The sequence below is a fragment of the Podarcis vaucheri genome (genome assembly GCF_965113315.1).
Source record: "Podarcis vaucheri genome assembly, chromosome: 8".
NCBI lineage: Eukaryota > Metazoa > Chordata > Lepidosauria > Squamata > Lacertidae > Podarcis > Podarcis vaucheri.
The window spans coordinates 44,371,890-44,397,742 of NC_138766.1; the positions used below are offsets into that span (position 1 = coordinate 44,371,890).

At 40.8% G+C, this 25,853-nt stretch overlaps 1 protein-coding gene across 3 annotated transcripts in view; it reads right to left on the reverse strand.

Moving 5' to 3' along the window:
- The window catches only part of GNAL (G protein subunit alpha L), a 130,826-nt gene that overhangs the window by 88,487 nt on the left and 16,486 nt on the right, over positions 1-25,853 (reverse strand). Inside the window, exons 1-4 of one of the 3 annotated variants that reach the window (XM_082234916.1) lie at positions 3,137-3,609; positions 2,778-2,850; positions 1,904-1,958; positions 1,630-1,749 (exon numbers count right to left, since the gene is read on the reverse strand). In XM_082234916.1, coding sequence (XP_082091042.1) covers positions 1,630-1,749; positions 1,904-1,958; positions 2,778-2,850; positions 3,137-3,275 — 387 coding nt within the window. In that variant the 5' untranslated portion in view covers positions 3,276-3,609. Of the gene's footprint in view, positions 1-1,629; positions 1,750-1,903; positions 1,959-2,777; positions 2,851-2,963; positions 3,065-3,136; positions 3,610-25,853 lie in introns of those variants that run through there. The other 2 variants (XM_082234917.1, XM_082234915.1) reach the window with 2 other exon arrangements.

Here is a 25,853-nt window from a genome sequence, read left to right on the forward strand (position 1 = left end):
CTTCCAGAAAGGATCCAGCGCCCAACTTGATTTAAAAACAGATCATTGAAAATATTTTTATACTGGAGAAAGGATGACCTTTATGTTTCATGAATGCAGAAGAGAGCTGCATTCTTTACTTGTACAACATCCTGTCTTTTAGACCTAGATCAAGCTTGTCATCTTCTGATGTGGTAATTTTCTTTACAAGGAAACCACATACAAATACCTCACTGTACAAGAGTCATGTAAAATCTCTCTAGATTACCGGTAATTATAACGCATTACAAAGGGATGCAAAAGTTAAGGAAGCAGTAGCTTCACATTTACATCTTTGAAATAAAATTCAACATCATTTAATTTGGTTAAACATTTCAAGCTCATCTTTTTTTTATAATTTCTGTCAAATGAGAGCCAACAAACAAACAAACAAACAAACAAACAAACTGTATGTAGGTAATTTTCTAGATAACTGCATTTGAGACAAATTTATAACTACAACAAAGCCATTCTTCTCAAAATAAAAATCCCAAGTGTTCAAAATGGAAAATGAACCAATCCAGAGTATCAGGCTCCCATCCTATAAACCCCTACCCGTGGGTAAGCCCCACTGAACTCAGAGTTACTTCTGAGAAGGCATGCACAGGATCACACTGTTAGAAACAAGCAATGAGGCAGCAGCTGCCTGTCCAAAGCCTCTCTCCTTAGAATAGTCAGAAGATGCTCCATTGTAAGTAGATACAATGAACGGCAGGAAGACAACTTCATACTAGAAGCAAAATGAAACATTTTCCCCCTAAGCAATACAGCTACTTACATATAAAAAAAGAAAGGCTAGATACTGTCAGTATTCACAAGCCATGAAGAACAAATGTTTGAATCTTAAGGTAAGTTAGCTTAAGAAAAGTTCATATAGGAAAGTTTCTCAGCCTCTCTTTCCTCCTGCAGCTAACTGTTCCCCCAATAAAAGCCTCTCTGGACAGTCAGAAGGCTCTCCTGAATAATATGTGCAGAGAGCCACTGGGGGAGGAAGAACTCACCCCAAATCAGGCCTGGCTGCTAAAGTAGGCTAGCTTAAGCATGTTCACAGAAGGAAAGTTGACAGTGTTCAGTAGGGGCCCCTGAATTACTAGCAGCTTTCAGGAGACATAGGTGGCTGCAATGGTGAGAGGGAGAGGAGATGTAAGCCTAAGCATTTTAACTATCAAAGAATGATTATCCAAATATGCCTTAACTGAACATTACTCAAACATGCCACCAGGAAAATACAACCACCAGCAAAATAATAAACAGATCCGTCTCAAATCTGCAAACATTACACTATTTATTCATATTGGTTTTATCTGGTCTCCTGCACTAAACAATACCACAAAGGTGCTGCAAAATTTGTTAATCCAGGAATCTGAAATCCACATAGTCCTTGACTGCTTTTCATTATATAACGCTTCCTCAAGAACAGAAAATGCAGCACTATGGGTAGTATTTTTTTCTATACATTTTATACTGTGCCAAACAAAATTATCCAATGATAAAAGTCAATAATAATAAATTTATCCCAAAGCATAAGCATTCAACATGGTAAACAAGTCATTCCATGCTTTTTAAACATTGCAAGGGGGAGGAAGAGGGCAGAGTACTTTTAAATCTTACCTGTGTGTAGTCAAAGTCAGAAAGGGGAGCTATACTCTTGATGTAGTCCGCTCGAAATTGGTTTTCTTGGTTGGCCAGTGGAACTGGAGGTATTAAAGTGCTCATTGCTGAAACTATGGTCTAGAATGAGCAAAGGAACAGGACATATTAATAGAGATAAATCACACACAGAATTACTAGGATATTTAGACTTATTTGAACAACAGGGTTTCCTCTGCAATCACAATCCTAATCACTAAGTATATACATTTAAGGAATAAAAATGTTTTCTTACCACAATTGCATCTTTTACATTTTTCCGAATATCCAGAATTTTCTGTTTCTTTTCTCTGTATGAAATCAAACACAAATCAATTTAGCCAAGTTGTTGTGAGTGTTCACCTGCTACTGAGATGCTGAAGTTCAAATTTCAATAGCTGTTTTTATCCCTAATATTTCATAGTGGAAAATGTAGTGTACAATTTTAAACAAAATAAATTATTTATATTTCTGCCACATGACAAATAACAATGTATAAGCATTTTTAAAAAAGGGGTGGAGGGATTATTTTAAAAGCTGCTTACTTTTACCATGAATTGACTCAAATTCTACATTTCTGAAAATGTCTAATCACAAAATACAGCATTCTCAGAAAACTCTGACATAAATAATACAGTCTGCAGACACTTTATAACAAAACACCATCATGTTAAACTGATTTCTTTTTTATTAACTTTAAAAATGAAGGTAGTTCAAATATGTACTTGACACACACACACAAATCTATATCTATATCTACATATACACACACACGACCTAATATATTGTTAATACTCAGGCAATGTTTAGTTATTTGCTGTTGTAAGAAGTAGTCGCCATGTTGTTGCTACACAAGGGCCTATTAAACACTGCAGTAGCAACAGTGTAAAATACAGCAGAAGGACCAGGAGAGGAAAAATAAGGAATTCATGCCTCTCTTAATATATATGAACAGTAATATCCATGCTAATAGGGTAAGTTGATGGAGGTAAATTACCAACAAGCTACATACAAAGGATATAAGAAAGATCTGTTAACCAGTTTGGCTTAATGTGTTTCAAATGCATCTTGTTGGGGTTTGTGTGGGGTTTTTTTCTCTCCACCCCCCTCCAAATAAGAAGAATTCTTACTCTGAATTAAATCCATTTACATGCAAGATCCTCATCTGCTTGACAATAGTGCTTTTTCCTGACTCACCAGCCCCTGAAAAAGAAGAAAAATGTGTGATGTATACATTTAGGGGAGGGGAAAATGGGGAAAGACAGAATGGAAGCATCTCTGTTTTCCTAAAACATTCAACTCTTCTCTATACATACCTAGGGCAATTTGTGCATTTCACGCACATAGAATTTATAAAGCAGGTCTGCATTCTTTCCATCTCATTTTCTCTTGCACATAAATAGTATAGTTTGCTTGCCTGCCATGGGAAACTGAACTGCACCACTGCACCCTCATCGCCCTCCCCCACCAAAAAGCCGTTCTTCCTTACCCAGCAGAAGCAAACGGTGTGTGGCTTTATAAGCCAGTCGCTCTTTCTGCAACTGCTTCTCTATTTTTTTGTTGGCTTCTCGCTGTGCTTTCTCATCAATACGCTGATCCTCCGTTTTGCTGTTGCCCAAACACCCCATTGCTATCGCTTAGGGTGGATGTCAGACTGAACAGGATTATAAATAAATAGTGCAAAGAAATAAATTTTAACGGATGATATTTATATCCCTGTGATTGTATCTCTCCTCTTTCTTCCCCACCAGTTGTTCAAATAAAATGGTTTCTGGTCGTTTCTGATCACAGTTGGTTTCTTTTTCCTCCCCCAAAGGGATGCAGAGAAGCTTCCGGGAGAGGTAAGTGTTTTTTAAAACAGAACAAAAATCTGTACAAAAAAAAAAAAACCCTAACACACAGTGAACAAGAAAAGGGCTCCTCCTGGAAACCTAATGCTGGCTTTCTCTCAGCGCCAGACGCACGCGCGCGCGCGCGCACACACACACATACAGAGAGAGCGAGAGCGAGAGCGAGAGAGAGAGAGAGGCGCCCTCGCGCACACACACACTTACAATCCCTATATTTCTCTGTAAAGGTCTATTTTTGTCCTTGTAACTCAGCACTGCCCCTTTCTGTGAGACCAGGAAGTAGTCAAAGTACAAACGCTGCAGGAGTGGAGGGGGGAGGGGGAGACGTGAGAGCTGGATTCTATGGAGCGTGCTAACTCTGGGGGGTTTTTTTTATAATCCAAATCCTTAAACGGGTATGAGGGAAGTGGGGGTGGGGGTGTGACAGAGTCCGGCGGAGCTACTAATTTTAAAAATCTGCTCTACATCACAAAATCGCCACTTCAAAAAATCTGACATGTGAATTCCATTTTGATCCATTGTCCCCATGTGTTAATGCATATAGCACACGAACAAGTTGAGCCTAGGCTAAATTCATCACCCATTTCCCCTCCCTAATGTCACTAGGTGGTCCTTGTAGAAACATGAATTCTTATATACAAGATTGCTGTATGTTTTCAGTCTCCACCCCCCCCACCTCCATTCCTATAGATAAAGGGTGTTGGGAACTGGCATATTCAGGAGGATGGGATTCTACCAGATTTCAGAAATGTTGGGAGTTAAACAAACGGCTAAGTGCTAAATATAAGTGTAGTACAGCAGATTTGCATACAGTCAATAAAAAGCACATTAATGGAAGGAGTTGCTTTTCAGAGCTGACCAGGGAATGAGTTAGTGTGAGAGTTGCAAGGCAGAACGTAGGAAAACAGTGAGGGGGGAAAGTATTTGATCCTCTGCTAAATTTGCCCGTTTGCCCTCTGACGAATAAATGACCAGCCCACAATTTTAATGATGGGTTTATTGTAGCCGTGAGAGACAGAATAACAACAGGAAAACCCCCGGAAACCCAGAAGACAAAAGTCAGAGGTTGATGTGCGTTATAATGAGTGAAATAAGTATTTGATCCCTTTGCAAAAGATGACTTATTACTTGGTTGCAAAACCCTTGTTGGCAATTACAGAGGTCAGACGTTTCTTGTAGGTGGCCACCAGATTTGCACACATCTCAGGAGGTATTTTGTCCCACTCCTCTTTGCAGATCCTCTCCAGGTCAGTAAGATTTTGAGGCTGATGTGTAGCTACTCGAACCTACAGATTTTTGATGGGATTAAAGTCTGGAGACTGGCTAGGGCACTCCAGGACCTTCATGTGCTTCTTCTTGAGCCACTCCTTTGTTGCCTTGGCCGTGTGTTTTGGGTCATTGTCATGCTGGAATACCCACCCTTGACCCATTTTCAATGCCCTGGCTGAGGGAAGGAGGTGCTCACCCAAGATTTGATGATACATGGTCCTGTCCATCGTCTCTTCGATGCGGTGAAGGTGTCCTGTCCCCTTAGCAGAAAAACAGCCCCAAAGCATGGTGGGGATGGTGTTCTTGGAGTCGTAGGCAGCATTCCTCCTCCTCCAAACACGGCGAGTTGAAATGATGCCAAAGAGCTCGATTTTGGTTTCATCTGACCACAACACTTTCACCCAGTTCTCCTCCGGGTCATTCAGATGTGCATTGGCAAACTGCAGACGGGCCTGTACATGGGCTGTCTTGAGCAAGGGGACCTTGCGGGCTCTGCAAAACCTCAGTCCTTCATGGCATAGTGTGTTACCAACTGTTTTCATGGTGCCAGCTGCCCTGAGATCATTGACAAATTCCCCTCCATGTAGTTCTAGACTGCTTCATCACCATTCTCATGATGATTGCAACTCCATGAGATGAAATCTTGCATGGAGCCCCAGGTTGACAGTTATTTTGTGTTTCTTCCATTTGCAAATTATTGCACCAGCTGTTATCACCTTCTCACCAAGCTGCTTGGCAATAGTCTTGTAGCCCAGTCCAGCCTTGTGCAAGTCTACAATCTTGTCCCTGACATCCTTGGACAGCTCTCTTGGTAATGGTAGCTACTTTGGAATCTGCTGGATTGATTGCTTCTGTCAACAGGTGTCTTTTGTACAGGTACTGTAACGAGCTGGGATTACAGGTAAAACCTCTCCCTTACAGCAGGTGCTTCTAATCTCAGCTCGTTACATACATTGAAGATACCACGTAGCCTGACATCTGGCTGGTTGATAGGGGATCAAATACTTATTTCACTCATTATAATGCACATCAATCTCTGACTTTTGTCTTCTTGATTTCTCTGTTCACAGCTACAATAAACTGACCATTAAAATTATGGACTGGTCATTTCTTCATCAGAGGGCAAACAGGCAAATTTAGCAGGGGATCAAATACTTTCCCCCCTCACTGTAGCTGGTGGTGATTTCAATAACCAATGTTTCATGAATAAGATAGCTCATTCACAGTCTACAACAAAACCAATGCACTCTACAATCTGCCTCACTCAGATTATTTAACAGCATTTTCAACAAAAATGCAAAAAGCTTTGTACTAACCACAAAAAGGAATTGGGCCAAAAAGGAAATATCATATTCCAATGGACCAGTAGTCCAATCCCCTCTGCTGTCTCCTACATTGTTCTCATCCTGAAGACGGTGGGAGAGGTAAATGCATAAAATCATAGAATTGTAAAGTTGGAAAGAACCCCAAGGGTAATATAGACCACCACCCCTGCAATGCAGGAATCACAGCTAAAGCATCCATGACAGATGGCCTTCCAACCTCTGCTTAAAAACCTCTAAGGAAGGAGACCCCCACCTCCCAAGGGAGTTTGTTCCACTGTTTAACAGCTCTTACAAGAAGAAGGATGTTTAGTTGGAATCTCCTTTCTTGGAACGTGAATCCATTGGTTTGGATCCTTCCCTCCAGAGCAGGAGAAAACAAGCTTGCTTCATTCTCCATGTGACAGCCCTTTAGATATTTGAAAATGGCTATCATACTTCCTCTCAGTCTCCTCTTTCCCAGGCTGAACATACCCAACTCCCTTATCCGCTCCTCATAAGGCTTTGTTTCCAGACCCCTTCATCATCTTTGTTGCCCTCCTCAGTACACTTTCCAGCTTGTCAATATTCTTCTTAAATTGTGGCACCCAGAACTGGACACGGTATTTCAGGTGTGGTCTGACCAAGGCAGAATAAGTTAAAGGTAAAGGGAACCCTGACCGTTAGGTCCAGTCATGACAGACTCTGGGGTTGCGGTGCTCATCTCGCTTTATTGGCCGAGGGAGCCGGCGTACAGCTTCCGGGTCATGTGGCCAGCATGACTAAGCCGCTTCTGGCGAACCAGAGCAGCGCATGGAAACGCCGTTTACCTTCCTGCCGGAGCGGTACCTATTTATCTACTTGCACTTTGACGTGCTTTCGAACTGCTAGGTTGGCAGGAGCAGGGACCGAGCAACGGGAGCTCACCCCATTGCGGGGATTCGAGCCGCCAACCTTCTGATCAGCAAGTCCTAGGCTCTGTGGTTTAACCCACAGCACCACCCGCATCGCCCAGAACTGGACACAGTATTTCAGGTGTGGTCTGACCAAGGCAGAATAGTGTGGTACTATTACTTCCCTTGACCTGGTCACGGACTAGGGAAACTACATTTCCAACAACTCCAGCAGAAAAAAAATACTGCCAACATTACCATGGTACCAAATCTTCATGTTGCAAACAGCTGGGAGAAGAAAAAGAGGCCCAGCGGACCTCATCTAGCTTCCATTTGCCTTGAGCGATGTGATTCTTGGAAGAGGGAGGCAGGGTAACAAAACCAAGGAAGGAACAGTCTACTCGTGGTGCGTTTGCCTGCCTCAATTCTATGGGATGAAAGAGGGCTTTAAAAATGAAATATATTCTACTTGTTTTAATATGCACAGGGAAGCACAGTTAAGCACCCTTGTGCCAAATATTTGCCCTAACCCCACTTTTCAACGTACACAAAATGCTTCCAACAGTGATACTGCAGATAGCCAGATAAGTAGGGATTACCTTTCAGCTGCTTTTACTCCTAATCCCATACCAAATGCAACTTTACTAGATAGTCTCAAATGAATGACTGCAACGTGCATATTGACTACTTGCATCATGTGAATCCCCTGTTCTTTCTCACCTCTAACTAGGTCTGGCTGTTTCATTTCCTTGAAAGGGGGCTGATATGGGCCTCTCAGGTACACCAGCCCAGAGTTAACAAACAAAAAATGTTGAGATGAGCCCAACTTTGAAAATAGCGCTGCTTCCTCCCACCCCATAGAGTTGCTTTACTTTATGTGTGAAGTTGTGTTCCCCCCTCCCATAATGCGCATTGATTCTCGCTTACACTGTACCACATTTGTCTTTCTGTTGTCCTTTAACCCAGCTTCAACAGATATTTTGGATTTCTCCACAGTTTGCTTGTGTTTTACCATCACAAATAATCTGGAATAATCCATAAACTTGGTTATCATATTGATCTCCCCTGACTATTTATGAATATATGAATGTAAGAAAGTAGCACTGGCCTAACACAGATCCTTACAGGACTTCACTGTTAACTTACGCTGTCTGCTCATAATTCCTATTTTCTTTCTAATAGTTCCCCATTCTTCAATACTTCCTCGTTCAGCTACTGATCTATTAAAAGACATTGTTTTATCCCATGACAACTTCATTTGCTCAGATGCTTTTGGGAAGTCCCCATATTGGATGACTCCTATCTGCATGCTTGTTTATACACCAATCAGATCCAAACAGTGAGGCAGAACTTTGCTTTCTAGAAGCAATGTCATTCCTTCATTTGAAAGTCTTATTCTTCAAAATGATTAAAAATTGAAGCATATTTATGCTTTCCACTAATTTATGCAGACAGACATTAGGAAACATGCCTATATTTTCCATAAAATCCATGCACCTTTTTTTTATTAAAAAAAAACAACAAACCTGTGTTGCACTACTTTCCAATTCTCAAATAAACTGATTTTAGTATCAACCATTTCACACAAGTTCTTCAAGAACTGTTAGGTGTATATTATCCTCACTCAGCCACGCTCTTACTTATTGGCTGGCTGGTCCTATTTTTCCTATGTTATTAATCAGTCTCATCTGTTGATACCATCCCGTGGTGCTTCTTTGAATCTAGACCCTAGTGTCTGCCTAATTTTATTTTTATTCCATTCATCTGTTTTCTTTTCTGGCACTCTACTGAACTGTTGTTTGACTGTCAATTAGGTGATTATTCTTCATGCCTTATTTCATGCTGTTTTTCCTGTTTTCTTCCAACAGAGACTTGGTTCTCAACTAATGCTGTTACTCCTGCATCTCTTGGCGATCACACACTTTTCACTTCATGTGATGGGTCCAGATGGAGATATGGAAATTGCTCCTATTGTGCCTTTTCTGTTTTCGCATCTTAATTTCTTATGTATTCTTCCTTTTTATTTTGGGTATTATGTTTCTGTTTCATTCTGCTATTCTTCTTACTGTGATTTATTGTCTTCTTAGTCCCTTGGCTAACTTATCTGACTTTGAACTTCAGTTTTCCTTCTCACTGAGTTATCCTCCTCCTGTTCTTATTCTGGATGATTTCATTTCCATATTGATCAATTTGCCAACTTGGAAGCCCAATCTTTTTTCAGCCTCGTTGATGTGTTTGGTTTCTTTAATACTACTTGTACTATGGTACTCTGCATGTAATGGATTTGATAACTTTTTCTTTTTTCAGTGTTGTTCTCCTTTTCCACTGTCCGAAACACGTCCTTTCTTTATGCTTCTCTGGGATTCTACATTGTCTGACCCTCTTACTAAAATAGTCATGCTCTTTATCCAGATTCTTTTTCTCTTTAATTACCTTCTATTTTCTTCTGTTCTCTTTTCATCTTCCCTCAGTGAGACAGTTTCACTATTTAACACTGCTGTTTCAATTGATTCCCTCACTTCTGTTGTCCTATTCTTTCTCTTTCCTTGTTTACGTCTTCACTGTGCTACCTTTCTACTTGAGCGGCTGAATGTTTATGTCATAATAAATCTGTTAGTTTTCAAGGTGCCACAAAGACTCTTTGTTGTTCTGGGGCAATGAACAAATATGGCATTCTCTGGAAGCTACAGGTCCTGGTCATATTTTGTTTTCTTCGCTATAAATTCATGTTCAATGCCCTTTATTGTTGTTCTTCCTAAACAATCTACAGTCATACCTCATGTTACGTTTGCTTCATGATACATTTTTTCAGGTTGCGTCCCGCGACGACCCAGAAGTACCGAAAAGGGTTACTTCTGGGTTTCGCCAATTGCGCATGTGCAGACGCACAAAATGACGTTACACACATGTGCAGAAGCGGTGAATCGCAACCCACAGACGCAGCGGCACAGAAGCGCCGCTGTGGGTTGTGTTCTATTCATGTTGTGAACGGGCCTCCGGAACGGATCCCGTTCCCGTTCGCAACCAGAGGTACCACTGTATATCTTTTTTGAATTTGCAAACGCCTCTGGAAAGACAAATGAACTGACCTGATTCATTCTCTATAAATTATTTTATCCTGATCAAAAACAGTATTCATTTAGTAGTCTGAATAACATTAGGAAGAACTTTCTGACAGTAGGAGCTGTTTGGCAGTGGAATGGACTATCAAGGAAAGTGGCGGACTCTCCTTAATTGGAGGTTTTTATGCAGAGGTTGGATGGCCACCTGTCAGGGATTTATAAATTGTGATTCCTTCATTGCAGGGGTTGGGCTAGATGACCTTTGAAGTACCTTCCAACACTTACAATTCTACTTCTACTTAAAGGATTTTACTCTTTTTTTAGCTGAAAATAATCCCAGAGAAGCTTAGTAAGATCAACAGAGATAATAACAAATAAGACAGTTACAATACTGCAGCTCTAGAATGTGCTGAAACTCTAGTAATCCTTATCACCCTTCTTTATCTTTGATGTCTTCCTTAGTTAGGCCTGTTCCAATGTTTTAACCTCCTTTTCCCTCTGCTAAATTTGCCTCCTTCTTCAGTATCTCTTTACCTCTATCTTCTCCCTTCCCCCATTTCCTGCTCTCTCTTCTTCAATATCTCTCTCAACCCTTAGTCTGTTCCCCATTTCATCACCCCACCTAACACTTCCATGTGCCCCATCCCCTTGATTTCCTCTTGTCCCGACTCAAACTTTTAGGAGGTATATTAAAAATCCCTGTTTACACAATCGTTTAATTGCTGAAGGATATTGATCCTGACAACCCTGAAATTACCTGTAAAAATATGTAATTTTTAAGACTTTTGGACTGTTTCTTAAGACTTCTAAAAGATTGTTTTTAGACATTTTGATGTATTGTTTTATTGTTGCTGTGTTTGCCATCCTGGGAACCTTTCTGAGGAGAGGTGTGATATACATTTCATAATAATTAAAATATCTGGTGATACGGAAGAGGGGGGTGCCTTCCTTCCTTCACCCTTCCGCCAGTCACTAGAGGGTCTGAGGCGATGACCTCAAGGGCACCCAGCCCTACATTTACCCCTCAGCCCCCACACCGTTGCACAAGCACCACACCCTACCCAAGCCCCAAAATTAAAGTGCCTTTTCCTTTTCCACACGGGTGAAATAAGCCCAAACTCTTAAGCCTCTTTCTCTTAAGCCTCTCTCTCGCTCCATCTTTATCGTGGGTTGACCGTATCAAACTGTATCCCCCATTCGTTTCAATGGCTGCGTTCTACCCAATCAGAACCATGCATTCGCTTTGCAGGGCTAGCTCAGCGAGCTCCTGCACGCCTCATTTAACCTCTTGACAAGCTGCTGGCGGCTCCCCGCTGGGAGAACAATGGAACCGAAACTCGTGAACCCATAAAAGTGTCAAAACTTGCAACAATGTATCTATTTTGTTTCCGACTTCAATTATCAATATAAGAATGGACTGAAACAGACTAAAAACTTCTAAAATTCATATAATATCAAGCACAGCTCCGATTTCCTTGGTTTTGGTGTCGATCGACTCAGTTTCTTCAGGACTCCATGACACCTCCTTTGCCTCCATAATCCCTCGAGCGAGGAGTCATGTACTCAGGAAGACCCTAATCCAGTCAAATAACTCTGCCCAACCTTTCCTCCGGGCAATGCCAGGTTGCAGACTTCGCATACTTGGACTATTGTCTTCTCATCACCGGTACTCAGGAAGCGCTTATCCATGCATATCTCCAGCTCTGCATATTCCCCCTCCCTCCTCCATATGTTAATCTGTGTAACCCAACCTCTCCTTAAAATATTCATGATGTAATCTGTGTAACCCAAGCTCTCTCTAATGTATTCATGATGTAACTATGATGTATTTTGCACTGTATTCTGGGACATGGAGGGAAGTTTTAAGAGTTCATGTCACCCCTTTCTCGCTGTTCAATCTCGTCTTGAATCTGTTGCGCAATAAACTTGGATCTTCTGCAGTTTCCTCCTGTCTCCGGCTGAGCTCATTTTCTTCCGCAGGGACCCGCGGACCTAGTCCGACGAGCTGGGTGGCAGAGTAGCCCCGCACCCAGATTTTACCGTAACACTGGAGAGCCATTGTTTTCCCATCAATCTCTAGGTCCTTTCTATCTCTATGATCTCAGTCTTCTTATCTGCACTTAGATTCCTCTGGCTCTTTGTTGCTTGTTATATCTTCCTCTCTTGCACACTTGTTCTTTAGATTGTTCTTTATTTATGGATCTTTTCACCAGTTGATATTCAATTAATGGATTCTTACTTCTTCCTGCTGAAAAACACCTTAAGGTTTTAATCCTATGCACACTTTCCTAACAATAAATCCACTGATACAGTGGAACTGCCTCCTAAGTAAATATGCATTGGTTTGCACTGCAAGACTCATTTTAGCTAGCCAGTTTCTCACTTTACTCTAGTGTACACAATGTTCTCTCCCTGCCAGCACTCCAATCCCCAATTTCCTCCCTCTTTTTCTGTATCTCCAGCCAGAGGTCTGTCTGTAACTCCACCTTTGTTACCTCCCCTTCAGGGGTTCAGACAGACCAGTGGCAGTACAAAGAAAAACCTCTATAGAAAAGGATGTAGAATAATATTAGAGAAAGTCAACGTGATTTTTTCTTTTAATTTTTATTACACTGAACTTTGTGTAGGGTCCACTTGTTTCCTGAGGCCCAGTTCTTATCAACAAATTTATCAAACATGTTTCCAGTGTCAGTCACATGTGTTAATAGCTTCCAGTCCTAAGAGCTGTGTACCAAAATCATTATATACAACGTATGCTGCTATTTCTGTCTGCAACAACCACTCCTCAGTTTCTCTTACATCAATACTTCTACTTACCATTAGCAATTACCACTGTTGCTATTTCCGTGGTCCCATCCCACTCTCTTCTGCCATTTTCACTCTCCCTCTCTCATTCTCCCCCTTTCACATTAAGTGCCCAGAAGCAAACTGCCCTCATTATAAGCTAATTGTGGTGATGCAATGCTTCGTAACCAAACTTCGTATTGATGGAATCTAATAAGGGTATTTACTACACAATAATATGTATTCTCAAAGAAAATACACTGATAAATGTAGACATGCGTTTTTCATACTTAGCCGCAATATTTTGTACTTTGTTATCTTTATTAGAATGCATAAAAAGTGGCTCCCTTACAGTTCATTTCAAAGCACCATCAATTTCGCACCAATCTACTACTACCATATTCTTTGACATGTTATTGTCAGTTTGATAATAATCTTCAAGTCATTCATGATCTATACATACCCTGTACATACTGAGTTGCCCCTTCTGAATCGCCACAAGAGCAAGGGTGCACCCCCTTAAATTTGTATTACTGAATTTATTATCCGCTAGGATAAAGTTAGTGATGTATCATTGAGTGGCAACTAGCACTGTGTTTGTTCCGTTTGTTTTGCTGTGCAGAATGAGAGTCTAGAGTGTTGTAAAGCTACTTAATATCACTCTATGTGAGAGACTGAAACATTTTAAAGGCCCTAAGTGAGAATTGTGGGTGAGGATGGTTCTCTCGTTTCTTTGTCACTGTATTGCCCCAGATAAGCATTTGTACATCATAGTGCAATTTTTGCAAAAGAAAAAAAGAAAAGTAAAGTAAAGGTAAAGGTACCCCTGACCATTAGGTCCAGTCGAGACCAACTCTGGGGTTGCAGCGCTCATCTCGCTTTATTGGCCGAGGGAGCCAGCGTACAGCTTCCGGGTCATGAGGCCAACATGACTAAGCCGCTTCTGGCGAACCAGAGCAGCGCACGGAAATGCCGTTTACCTTCCCACCAGAGTGGTACCTATTTATCTACTTGTACTTTGACGTGCTTTTGAACTGCTAGGTTGGCAGGAGCAGGGACCGAGCAACGGGAGCTCACTCCATTGGGGGGATTCAAACTTCCGACCTTCTGATCGGCAAGTCCTAGGCTCTGTGATTTAACTCACAGCGCCACCCGCGTCCCTTAAAATAAAAGTACTGGCATCTTAAAGACTAACACATTATGGCCTAAGTTGTCTTGGTATACAGTTTGTTACATCAGAGGTAACATTACTGGTAAACCTTGAAAACCTATGCAATAATGCATTTGCTAGCTTTTAAAGTGCCCCTACATTACGGTTTGTGGTAAGCCATGGCTAGTTGACCATATCTTTGACTGAAAGCATACTGTAATAATGTACCCAAAACAATACAATCAGTCTGTGGCAGATAAAGAATTTTAAATTAGATCTCTGGATCTGGTGGGCTTCTTCTTTTAAAAAAGAAGGTTCTTTCCTACTGGCTTTTGGAGAAATAAAATGTACAAGTAATAGTTTACCCAATCAAGTATGATGCAGTCTAAGGGGGTTCACTTGAGCAGGGCAATTCACGATTAAGAATTATGAGCCTCAGAAAAACAGCAGCATGAACATGCACTGAGTGCACCTGACTCACCAATAGAGTCTGTTGGTAAACCCAGTGGAACAGTCTCCACTGTAGACCTAATCTAACACTTTTTCAAGTCAAAACATCCTTATCTTAAGCACTAAAATTCTCATTTTTCAATGTGTGTGTGTGTAATCTGCTTTGGGACCCAGTTAGTGAAAAGCGGGTAATTAAAAATAAATAAACAAGTAAACTTGGTATGTGATGCTCAACTCATTGTGTGTGTTACGTTTGTAGTTGGTAAGTCTGAAGGAAAAGCTTGTGTTTCATTTCTGACTGATGCAAGCAGCTTTGGGAGATAGTACTTGTCTGAAAAGCAGGGGTGGGGAAGCAAACTACATATGTACATATATACTCATCGCAATCATAAAAATAAGCAAAGCACAACCAAGGCAGACAGTCACATCTACACATACCATGATGTTTTTGCCTGATTAAGCTATCATTTTATGAGTTATTTTGCATCCTGGGCCCCAAGAATTGTGCAGCTGAAAAAATAAACTAACACACATCTCAGATACATGTTTGCTTTTCTAGCTGAGTACCAAATCATTCAGTTACACAAAGGACCAGAACACCAAAACACCATAACTGCAAAAGGTTTTAAAATGCAAATGATCTATACTTAAGTAAACAACATACTGTTTATATGTTATATTAAACTGCAGCATTTCCTTACAACTTCTCTGTAATTAAAGTTTATATAAATCAGCTTGAAACCTATAAAAATAAAAAATTAACTAAACTATTTCATTTTAGAAGAAACCAGTTGTGAAATACAACACTTACTGTAAAGAACAAGGAAGAAGGAATGGTCAACGTAACAAATAACTTTTTTAACTTCTTAAAAATCTAATGAGGATGCAGGCAGGAGTTATATACAGAAAAACATTTTATTCCACCAGGGAGGTAGGAAAGGGTTAAGTTTTTCTGAAGTCTAAACAATGCTTGGTGTAAGTCAAGACACAGGAGGAAAGACAAGATGACTCAGAGCATGCAAAAATCAGCCAAAAATTTACAAGAGAAATTCTCTGCTCCATGTGCGCAACCAGCCAATAGTAAGGGGAGCTGGTGATGATGTAAGGCAGTGATTTTCAAACTTTTTGAGTCCATAGCTCCCTTGACCAACTACATCATCACCAGGTCCCCTTACTATTGGTTACTTAGTTGGTTTTGATTTGGGACAGGGCCTTCTCAGCAGCAGTTCCCTATTTGCGGAATGCCTTTCCTGCTGTGGTTACTTGTCTCATTAACATTCAGGAGCAATTTAAGAATATTTCTGTTTACCTAGATATTCAATAGCTGAAATAAACTATTCCTGGCAACCCTGACATTATTAGCTGTGTAGCTATTTCAGCAAAAGTGCAGCATGTGGAAGATCAGGCTTCCTTGTGATCTTTGAGGAAATCATCTTTGGGTTGATCTCTGGGGGAAGGGAGAAATTATTGCCATGGTAGCTGGAATGCCATAAAGAGGAGAAAGGATTGCCATGGTAGCTGTATTAAAGGACTTTGTAAATAGATTCAGTAATAGAGTTAACTTCAATAGACTTTTTGCATTATTGGAGAAAGAAGAGAAGTCCCTCAAACCAAAAGCAACCAAACAAAAGAAAGGAAAAAATGACTGTTAAAAATAGTCCAAAATACAAGGATGAATGTGCAAATGATGAGGCTCCAGTAAAGAAAACATCTGAATTTCCTATTCTGTCCCCCCTATGAGTAGACACCAATGAGCAGGAAGCCATTCAAGATCTCTTATCATTGAAATGCCCCTGGCTCCCTACAGCCAAAGGTCACCTTCCATGTCAGATAAAGGAGGAAACGCTGGCTAAGGAACAACCCTCCTCCAAGTAGCATTGTGTAACTAGCCCAAACCCAAGGGACTAATGCCACAGATGGAGCGAAGAACTTATCTTCTACAGACCCTGAAACAGGCAAATGTGCACTCCATTACTGCAGAAGACATTGAGAGTGTAGACTTTCTTTTTTATGATTACAAAAATGCCAGAGCAATTGTAATACATAGTAACCAGCAGGTGGCAGATATTATTTTGAGGGCCAGACCCTCCCTTAATAAAATCAGAATTGAGGCAATGTGATATTTCAAACAAACCCATCCCCTCATTATTCGTCCTAACAGGATGAAGAGTGCCGACAGGGTAGTTGATTGAGCTTGACCTAGACCAGCAAGGTCTAGCCAGAAACAGTATGGCTCACCTAGTGGCTGACAGAACACCAGACGCCATCAGTCTTCTTGCATTGTCCATGGAGTTTGGAACAACCAAATTATCTAGGAGGCCCTCCAAGGAAGTGGATGTGGCATCAAGGTTCCTGGCTGACGGGCCCATCCCTGCCACAGAATTGATGCAGGGAATAATTAGCAGCCTAGAAGAAGTAGCTTCTGGCACATCGTGGGAAATTCTATCTTCCACTAAAGCATCTATAATTATAGACAAATTAAGTAAAATTCAGAAGGGTCTGCTGGTTATAGACTCCCAAGTTGATCCAAATTCCATTGATGGATACTATTACGGTGTTGAGGAAGAGGAAGCCATAGAAGCATCTTTTGATGCCCTACCAAGGAGGGGTCAAATTTTAATAATTTAATAATTTATATTTGTTTTATGGTTCTATTTTGTAGGCTATCTTAGAAATCTAGATTAAAAAAATTATGTTAAAAAAAGTAAATAGATTCAAAAAGATGGGACTTTAAGATTTTCAATTATCAATTCCAATTTATTTTTGTTTTATGAGCTACACATTTTATTGCATAGAAAAAGAGAATAAAATAAGGCAACTTCACCCTTGCTTAGTCTGAGTTAGCACCAGCAGGTTACTTGGAAGTCCAAGTCCATATCCCTCACTTTTTCAATGTATCCCCTGCAAGTGCCACTGAAAATGGCACATATGTTATGATAGTGCTGCAATCCTACAGATGTTTAAGTCTTAACTGACTTAATGCATGTAAAGTACATGGGATTGTAGCCTTTGATTAATACTGATTGCAAAAGAAAACACATGTATAGTTTTAAATATAGAATTTTAGAAATTTGTGCATGTTGGATTCAGATACACCACTGATGTTGTTCAGAATATGAATATACCTTCCAGCTTCTACAACTTTAAAAAATCTCTTCCGAGATTGGATGGCCCCTGCAAGATAAGAAAAAGATACTTCCTTGTTTGAACACAGGAAAAATGATGGTGGTGGGGTATTTGCACAGCAGGAAGAAGTTTACAATGAATTGAGTTGGTGAGTCTAATAATTTCACTTCTTGTTCTCCAACCTTTGAGAAATTGTGTTGTCTCTACTCTTCACAATTTTATTAAAAGGTTAACAGAGAATAAAGTTATACTTTCCCTGCAATCCTCTCCCCTTCCCAATTTCCACCAGGCCTCTTGTTTACTCCTATCTCCTGCTTGTCTATATTTAAGTTATTTTGGGCCTTTTCTCTTTTCTTAATCTCTTAGTGCTTGTCCTACTGCTCATCCTTTATTATTCTATATTGTTTTCAAATGCTAATAGCACAGTTAGAACTCTCTTTTTAGTTTTCTTAAGCATTCATGGGGTTGTAAATATGTTTTGCTTGTGAAAGGAATGAGAACTGATCAGTATTGCAAAAACAAGCAATGTAACAGGAACCTGTAAATTTTTTTGTAAAAAAGTTATTTATAGTTTCACAATATGAACATGTGTGGGGTTTTTTTTCCCTTTCAGAGAAAAACAGAGTAGTGAGACAAAATGTTACACTGGTACACTTGCTATAGCTTTGGATTGACAAAACACTAGGTGGTACTAAGAGAAAATAGACCACTGCAAATTTTTGCTGCAGTAGATTAAAGAGTTCTGAAGTACTTTTTAAAAGACTAAGACATTTATTAAGCTTGAAATGTTAGCCTAAGCCTACTTTACAAGCTGCATGTAGTGGCCTGGAAACTTGGTATATCTACTACAGAAATATAATATATGAGCCTATGAGAGTGTGATACACCTTCGATGTACTAAAGCCTCACAACACAAATTGAATACATGATCTGAGTTGAATGCATGATCCATTCAAAGTTGTGCCTCAATTACTTGGAGCTGGGAATTGCAGCTTTTTGAGAGATAAACTACAGTTCCCAAGATTCTTTGGGGGAAGGCACGTCTTTTAAAGTGCTATAAAATGTGCTTTTAAATGGGGTGTGGGTGTGACCTCATTCGGAATTGACCATCCAAATTTAATTTCTAGCTCTACTAATAAGCATTTTATTTTAGATAATAGAGGTTTGTGGTGTGCTTGTTTCAGTGACAAGGAGATGTTTACAAACGGCAAAATTTCCAACATGGAAAATTCTGGGTATGAAATATCATGTTCCTCGTATATGATCCTTGGAGTCCCTTCCAAGTCTAGAATTCTATGGTTACTTATTATTAACACATGCCAATTACGACCTGTGCACATACAGTGAGAAGCCCCAATTTGCAGTGGGTTTCCTTAGTATAGACATGCTTCACAAAGACAAGTGTTCGTTAATCAGGTGATCAGTGAGGGATGTGAAGCACGAGCAATTTTCTATATAAATACATTATTCATGTAAAAACAGAGAGCCACTTCACCTGTGCCCTATCAGTCCAATTTCACTGAAACAGAAGAACTTTTATAGCCTCAGTCTGGGATCTGTTTTAAATTATTTGCAACATGATAAAAATATAATGTTATTTGAAGTTAGCCATCTATGTTCTGACATATAATTACAGGAATGTTTGACTATTTGATCTTAATGTGTGCAATGCTAGGTTTCTGATTTGGTGAAGAAAGAGAGTAATTTAAGTCCAAATCAGAATCTGGTTGTCATGAAAGGTGACTTGAAAGGAGAGACTGAATAGACAACTATCAGACTAGGTCTTTACCAGCAGAAGGGGATGGGAGTGGCAATTTTGTCTTCAGGCAGGGCTTAAAAGCAAGAAATAATTTGTTTACCACTGATAAACCTAGTATATTCTCTCAAAGATAAAGTCACACTCATTCAATACCTGTTCGTCCTTTCCCCATCAAATATATCAATACTTCCAGGTACCAGTTCAAGACCACAGCATCTCCTGGTTCAGATGAAATGAGGGATAGCTCAGTTGGTAGAGCATGAGACTCTTAATATCAAGGTCGTGGATTCAAGTCCCAAGATTCCTACACTGCAGGGGATTGGACCAGAGGACCCTCATAGTCCCTTCCAACTCTACAATTCTATGATTCTACCAGCCTTGTACTTAAGTACTAGCCTGGTAGCCATAGGCAACCTAGAATTGTATGCAGGTGACTGAGCAAATAGGCAGAGGAGAGATGAGGTGTTTCGTCCCACCTCTGTGCCCAGCACAGAACCTAAGCAAAGTGCCAGAGCAAGGAAAACCTTTCCTCTACTGGACTGTCGTAGGAGCGATGCCAGCTATCTGAAACATATGCTTTTTTTTACAAGCTATTAACTTTTGTCAACTGTATTATTCTCAATGTGCTTCATAACAAAAGTGATAGGATCCTCTTCAATCAGATTTATTTTTGGATGACATAGCTCAGGAATACAAATTTATTTTTCTTTTGTGGAGATCATACATATTTGTCCCACAATGTACACATTAAAGGTAAAGAAACACCTGACCATTAGGTCCAGTGTTGACCGACTCTGGGGTTGCGGCGCTCATCTCGCTTTATTGGCCGAGGAAGCCAGTGTACAGCTTCCGGGTCATGTGGCCAGCATGACTAAGCCGCTTCTAGCGAACCAGAGCAGCGCGCGGAAACGCCGTTTACCTTCCCACCGGAGCAGTACCTATTTATCTGCTTGCACTTTGACGTGCTTTCAAACTGCTAGGTTGGCAGGAGCAGGGACCGAGCAACGGGAGCTCACCCCACTGCGGGGATTCGAACCGCCGACCTTCTGATCGGCAAGTCCTAGGCTCTGTGGTTTAACCTACAGCGCCACCCGTATCCCCAATGTACACATTACGTATACATTAAACTGGAATCCATTTCACAAAATCTTACAAACCAATAGATCTGTTTTTTAAGGTGCCATTACATTCCTTTTCGGTTTCCCAATCAAACCATAAACCAGCATTCTGCATGGTCAGATTATGCCTGGAACCACCCAGGCTGCATGGATGCAGTGTCCTCCTGTCTTGTTCTATCTTGGCATTTACACATCCATACATGACTGGTGATGGGTGTGAAGCACATGAAATTTTTTTTAATGCCTTCTCTTGCCTGAACCTTGCTTAAATACCAGCTCAATTGCAGGGTTAGATCCTGCTACCACCCTGCCTGAGGTCCTGCAAGGGCTTATCTGCAGGATAATCCTACTTAGCTGATCTAAGCTTATCTTCTTAGGGACACCAGGACAAGAGTATATTTGAAATGCCAATTAATGGCTAAAATGGGAAAACACAATTTTTATTTATTATTTTTAAATCAACATTATTAAAACTAAACTGTAACAGGAGTAAAGAGGATCAACAATGAAAACAAGGTGAAACACTCAGGCAATGGACTGATGAAAACTAAGGTGTATTCTAGGAGGTATTCCAAAGGCACATAAGAATGAAATTCCCAGGGTTAGAACTGACTACTGAAATCAGGCTGTGCATTTTTTCCTATTGCAAAACAAATGTCCCCCCACAAACAGTGAAGCAATATACAAGAAGGCTACCTTATTCACTGCCTGTTCACTGCAACCATCTACTGGGGGCTCCATGATGCCACATACATTGGAGTTTGATTCTATGGTGATTTGGACTATGTCCTGTAGAACATTATTATTATTGTCAGGGGTACAGGGACAGAGGCACAGGGAAGGCAGGAAATGGAGAGCGATGGAGAGGAATCCCAGGAGAGCGAGGAAGAGGATAGCAATGACGCAGGGGATTCCATGAGTCTCTCCAGCGAATCAGAGGATTCCCAGAAGGGGGCGCCTGTGGTCAGGGCAAGGGGAGCCCCAGGGGGAAAGTGTCAGGAGCAGGGGGCCAGCAGGGGACCCCAAAGCAGCAGCTGGGAATCAGGGCCAGCCTCCCCACCAGAGCGCAGCGAGGGAGGGGGAGGTTCCAGTGTGTCAGAGGGAGCAGCTCCGGCGACAGAGAAAGGGGAGGGATCAGAGCAAGCCGTTCTCCCGGAAGGGGAGGAAGGCAGTGAGGGGAGTAGCATAACTGTCAAAAGGAAGGTCAGAAGTTGGGCGCGCGCGCCAAGTTCAAATGAGGAAGCGCGCGGGAGAACAGGGAGCCCGGAGGAGGGGCCAGGACCCAAAGCCCGCAGGAGGGGGCAGGAGCAGTCTGGAGACTCCGCTTCAGGAGAAAGCAGGAGGGGGGAACCCCGACGGGCAGAAAGACCCTGCGGAAAAGGAAAGAGAGAAAGAGGTGGAGCAGCGTTAGCTTATTAAACTGGTGTAGGGGAGGTACCGATTCAGAGGGGACTTCTAATGTCTAGGAGAAAGAGACGCAGGGCTGCACGCCTCGGTTGTGGAACCAATAATGAACTGCAATAAACATCCTTGTATATAAGAAGAGCTTGGCGTTGGTCTTTTGTGAGCTGAGACCTGAGGCAGCCCTGACAATTATTATTATTATTATTATTATTATTATTATTATTATTATTACCATTTTGCATTTTTATATGCTAAAAGCTTTTTAATTTCCCAGAAGGATGGGCACTATCTAATGGTTATTTAAATAAAGGTTTTATCTGTTTTGTTTTGAATATGATGTTTGGTGGCTTATAAATATTTTTAAAACATTTCATAAAACCTATTTTATGACTCGCTGATAAGCCAACAAGATCAACCAGGCCAGATATATCGGCTGCTGTACTTTGCTCCTCTCTCATCTTTCCTTGTTAGAGGCAAACCACAGTTCATGATATCACTCAAACATTGGTTTGGTGTTGACTTGCAAACCAGAACTAGAAAGCAAGTCCAAAACCCCAGAAATATGCAAACCCAAGGCTAGGACATGCAATGCCTAAACCATGGTTTGGTGTTCCATCTGAACTGCTTCAACATCAGAACCCAGGATCACAATTAAAAGCCATGCAGTAGACTTTTGTTACAGGCAGGTTTTTTTGGCTCTGGCACAAACAATTACTGGAGAGGTGCCAGCATAACAAAGTAGTTTCTTTTCAATTAGATGATCTAATAGACCCCGTGATGATCCAAGCACAACAAACAAATTGTCTGAGGACTTTCTCTCTGAGTCAACATGCCAAACGGCAAAAAATAAATAGCAAAAACATGATATTTTTTTTTGCTATTAGTACCAGGACTTCACTTTCCTTATAGTAAGCTCTTTTGCAAGTACTGCACACACAATTCCTCCCAGCCCCCATTGCTATTTTTATTAAGATACTTGGTTTTCTTTAACTCATGCAAAGATTATTGAAAGAGATTAAGAAAACTGATGTATAAGCATCTGTTTGTGATGTTTTGCAACTTTCCAAGTAAACTACACTGCCGGGTTTGGTAGTACACAAACGATTTGGTACAAGACTCATTACAGCATTTCTCATGTATTAAACTGAAAGTGATAGCAACAAAAGTTTTAGGTAAAGATTTCAGAAAGATATGATTAAGAGCAGTAAGGGGCAGAGAAGAAGTAACCTATAAAAACGAAGACCCAGTTATCACATAACGTTCTATGGCCATATAGCATTATATGCTCATAGGTAGCAGAATGGAACATTTAAAAAAATCGTGCCTGCATATGAAAATGGTGTACTGGGACATTGGCACTTCCTGGATTCATTGGTGAACAGGACTACTGGCTGAGGTTAACTCTGTTCATAGGTGAAATAAATAAAACATTGTCCAGTAGCACCTTAGAGACCAACTAAGTTTGTTCTGGGTACATATAAGCTTTTGTGTGTATGCACACTTCTTCAGATACACTGAAACAGAAGTCACCAGACCCTTATATATAGTGGGAGGGTGGGGTTTTTCTCAGGAGGGTAGTAGGAGATGGTTTTTTTCTGAGGAAAAACCCTACCCCACCCTCCCACTATATATAAGGGTCTGGTGACTTCTGTTTCAGTGCATCTGAAGAATTGTGCATGCACACAATAGCTTTTACTGAGAACAAACTTCGTTGGTCTCTAAGGACACGGGTGGCGCTGTGGTTAAACCACTGACCCTCTTGGGCTTGCCGATCAGAAGGTCGGCGGTTCAAATCCTTGTGACAGGTTGAGCTACCGTTGCTCAGTCCCAGCTCCTGCCAACCTGGCAGTTCAAAAGCACATCAAAGTGCAAGTAGATAAATAGGTACTACTCTGGTGGGAAGGTAAACAGAGTTTCCGTGCGCTGCTCTGGTTTCGGTGTTCCATTGCGCCAGAAGTGGCTTAGTCATGCTGGCCACATGACCTGGAAAAACTGTCTGCGGACAAACGTCGGCTCCCTCGGCCTGTAAAGCGAGATGAGTGCCGAACCCCAGAGTCGTCTGCGACTGGACTTAACTGTCAGGGGTCCTTTACCTTTTACCTTTTTTAAGGTGCTACTGGACAATTTTTTATTTATTTCGACTGTGTCAGACCTACCTGAATCTGTTCATAGGTGTATGACTAGTAACCTTGTTCACAGAAAAAAAAATTAAAGAGATTACTAATCCTCACATGACTCCATGTGAAGGTACATACTGGATCACTTTTTAATATCTAATTGTAACACAGAAAGTGAGAGCAGTGAGCAACAGTGCAAGACTTACAACCTACGTTTGGTATTCCACCTGTTTCCCTTCCCTCGTTTATTCCAAAACAATTATTTATGCAGAAGAATCATTACATGGCTTTATTTAGGGAAAGCTTGGGGACAAAAAAAGTTTTTAAAATCATCAGATATAATTTTATCTATCACTTTTTAAAGTGATAGAATCAGTTATGCTTATTCATGTACAAAACACATAGGAAGGCACCCCCCTTCACACATAATAATTACATGTTTTTACTCCTACTCAGTTTGCAGAGCACTGTGGTCTAACTTATGCGTATTAATAGGAGGGCAATATTTTGGTCTTCTCTGAGCCTCTATACTGAATCTCTAACAGATGAACATGGAACCGAAGAAAATAAAAAGACATTTTGTACCCAGGTGATGCAAATGAATCCATAAAACTGGCACCAGAATCAACAGCAATAAGGAAGGAATAATCATTAAAGATGGAGATACACCCTTTTAACAATATACAAATAGTAATATGACAGACTGACACTGTATCTGTAAATAATGAAACATCCACTACTGAGGAGAAAATCTGAACCTTAGAAATTGAAAATCAACACACATTAATCTGATTTCAAAGCTTTTCCCATGTTCTTGGCTTTCAGCTCCCCAGTCCATCCAGCTGATTAGCGCGGACACAACAGCCACACTGTTCTAATACTATTTTTATACATTCATTTTGTGTGCGCACTTGTGTGTACGTATTTAATGAATGTCCATGTATTTCTGGAACCTTATCAAGAATATGAATCTTCACTGTGAAACTTTGCATGCATCTTCAGATAAGGCTTGTAAAATATATGCCTGAAGGAGTTGCCCTAAAGATCAGGGCTGGTCTTTGTTACAGTAAGTGCTACTCTTTTAACATTGGAGGAAAAGGTGCCAGTACTTCGTAACCTTGAGTACCTGCAGAAAAAAGCACTGAAAGACTAACCAAATGCAAGTGAGGGTAGTATGCAAACATATAATGTGTAAAAAAAAAGGTAAAGAAATTAATACAAATTTACCTGAAAGAATATTACCTTTCCCAGGTATCAATAAATAGCACTGCTTTGGGGAAGGCCAATAACTCAGTAGTAGAACATCTGCTTTACATGCAAAAGGTCCCAGGTTCCATCCCCGGCATATCCTATTATTATTATTATTATTATTATTATTATTATTCCCACCTACCCTTCACCCTAGGGTCCCAGGGTGGGTTACAACATTAAAGCACAACACTTAAAACAGTTTAAACCTACAACCACAAAAATAAGGAGTGTTCTGAAGTGTCAAAGGCCAGGGCAAAGAGTATGTCTGAATCATTCACCACAAGCTGTATAATGAAGGTGTCAGACACACCTCTGTGGGGAGGAAGTTATAGTTTAGGGGCCACCACAGAGAATGCCCTCTCCTGGGCTGCCACCCCCTAAGCCTCTGAGGGTTGGGAAACTACCATGAGTGCCCCCTCTGCTCATTTCTCCACCCAAGAGTGTATGTTGTGAAGGAGGTGCTCTTTCCGATATTTGGGGCCTGAGTGGTTTAGGGCTTTAAACACTTATGTGAGTAGCTTGAATTAGAACCATAAACGAAATGGCAACCCGTGCAGCTGTTCTAAAACAGGAGTTGTATGAGATTTAAATGGAACCACAGCCAGTAATCTGGTTACTGCATTTTGGACCAACTGAAGTTTCCGGGTCATCTTCAAGGGCAGCTGTACATAC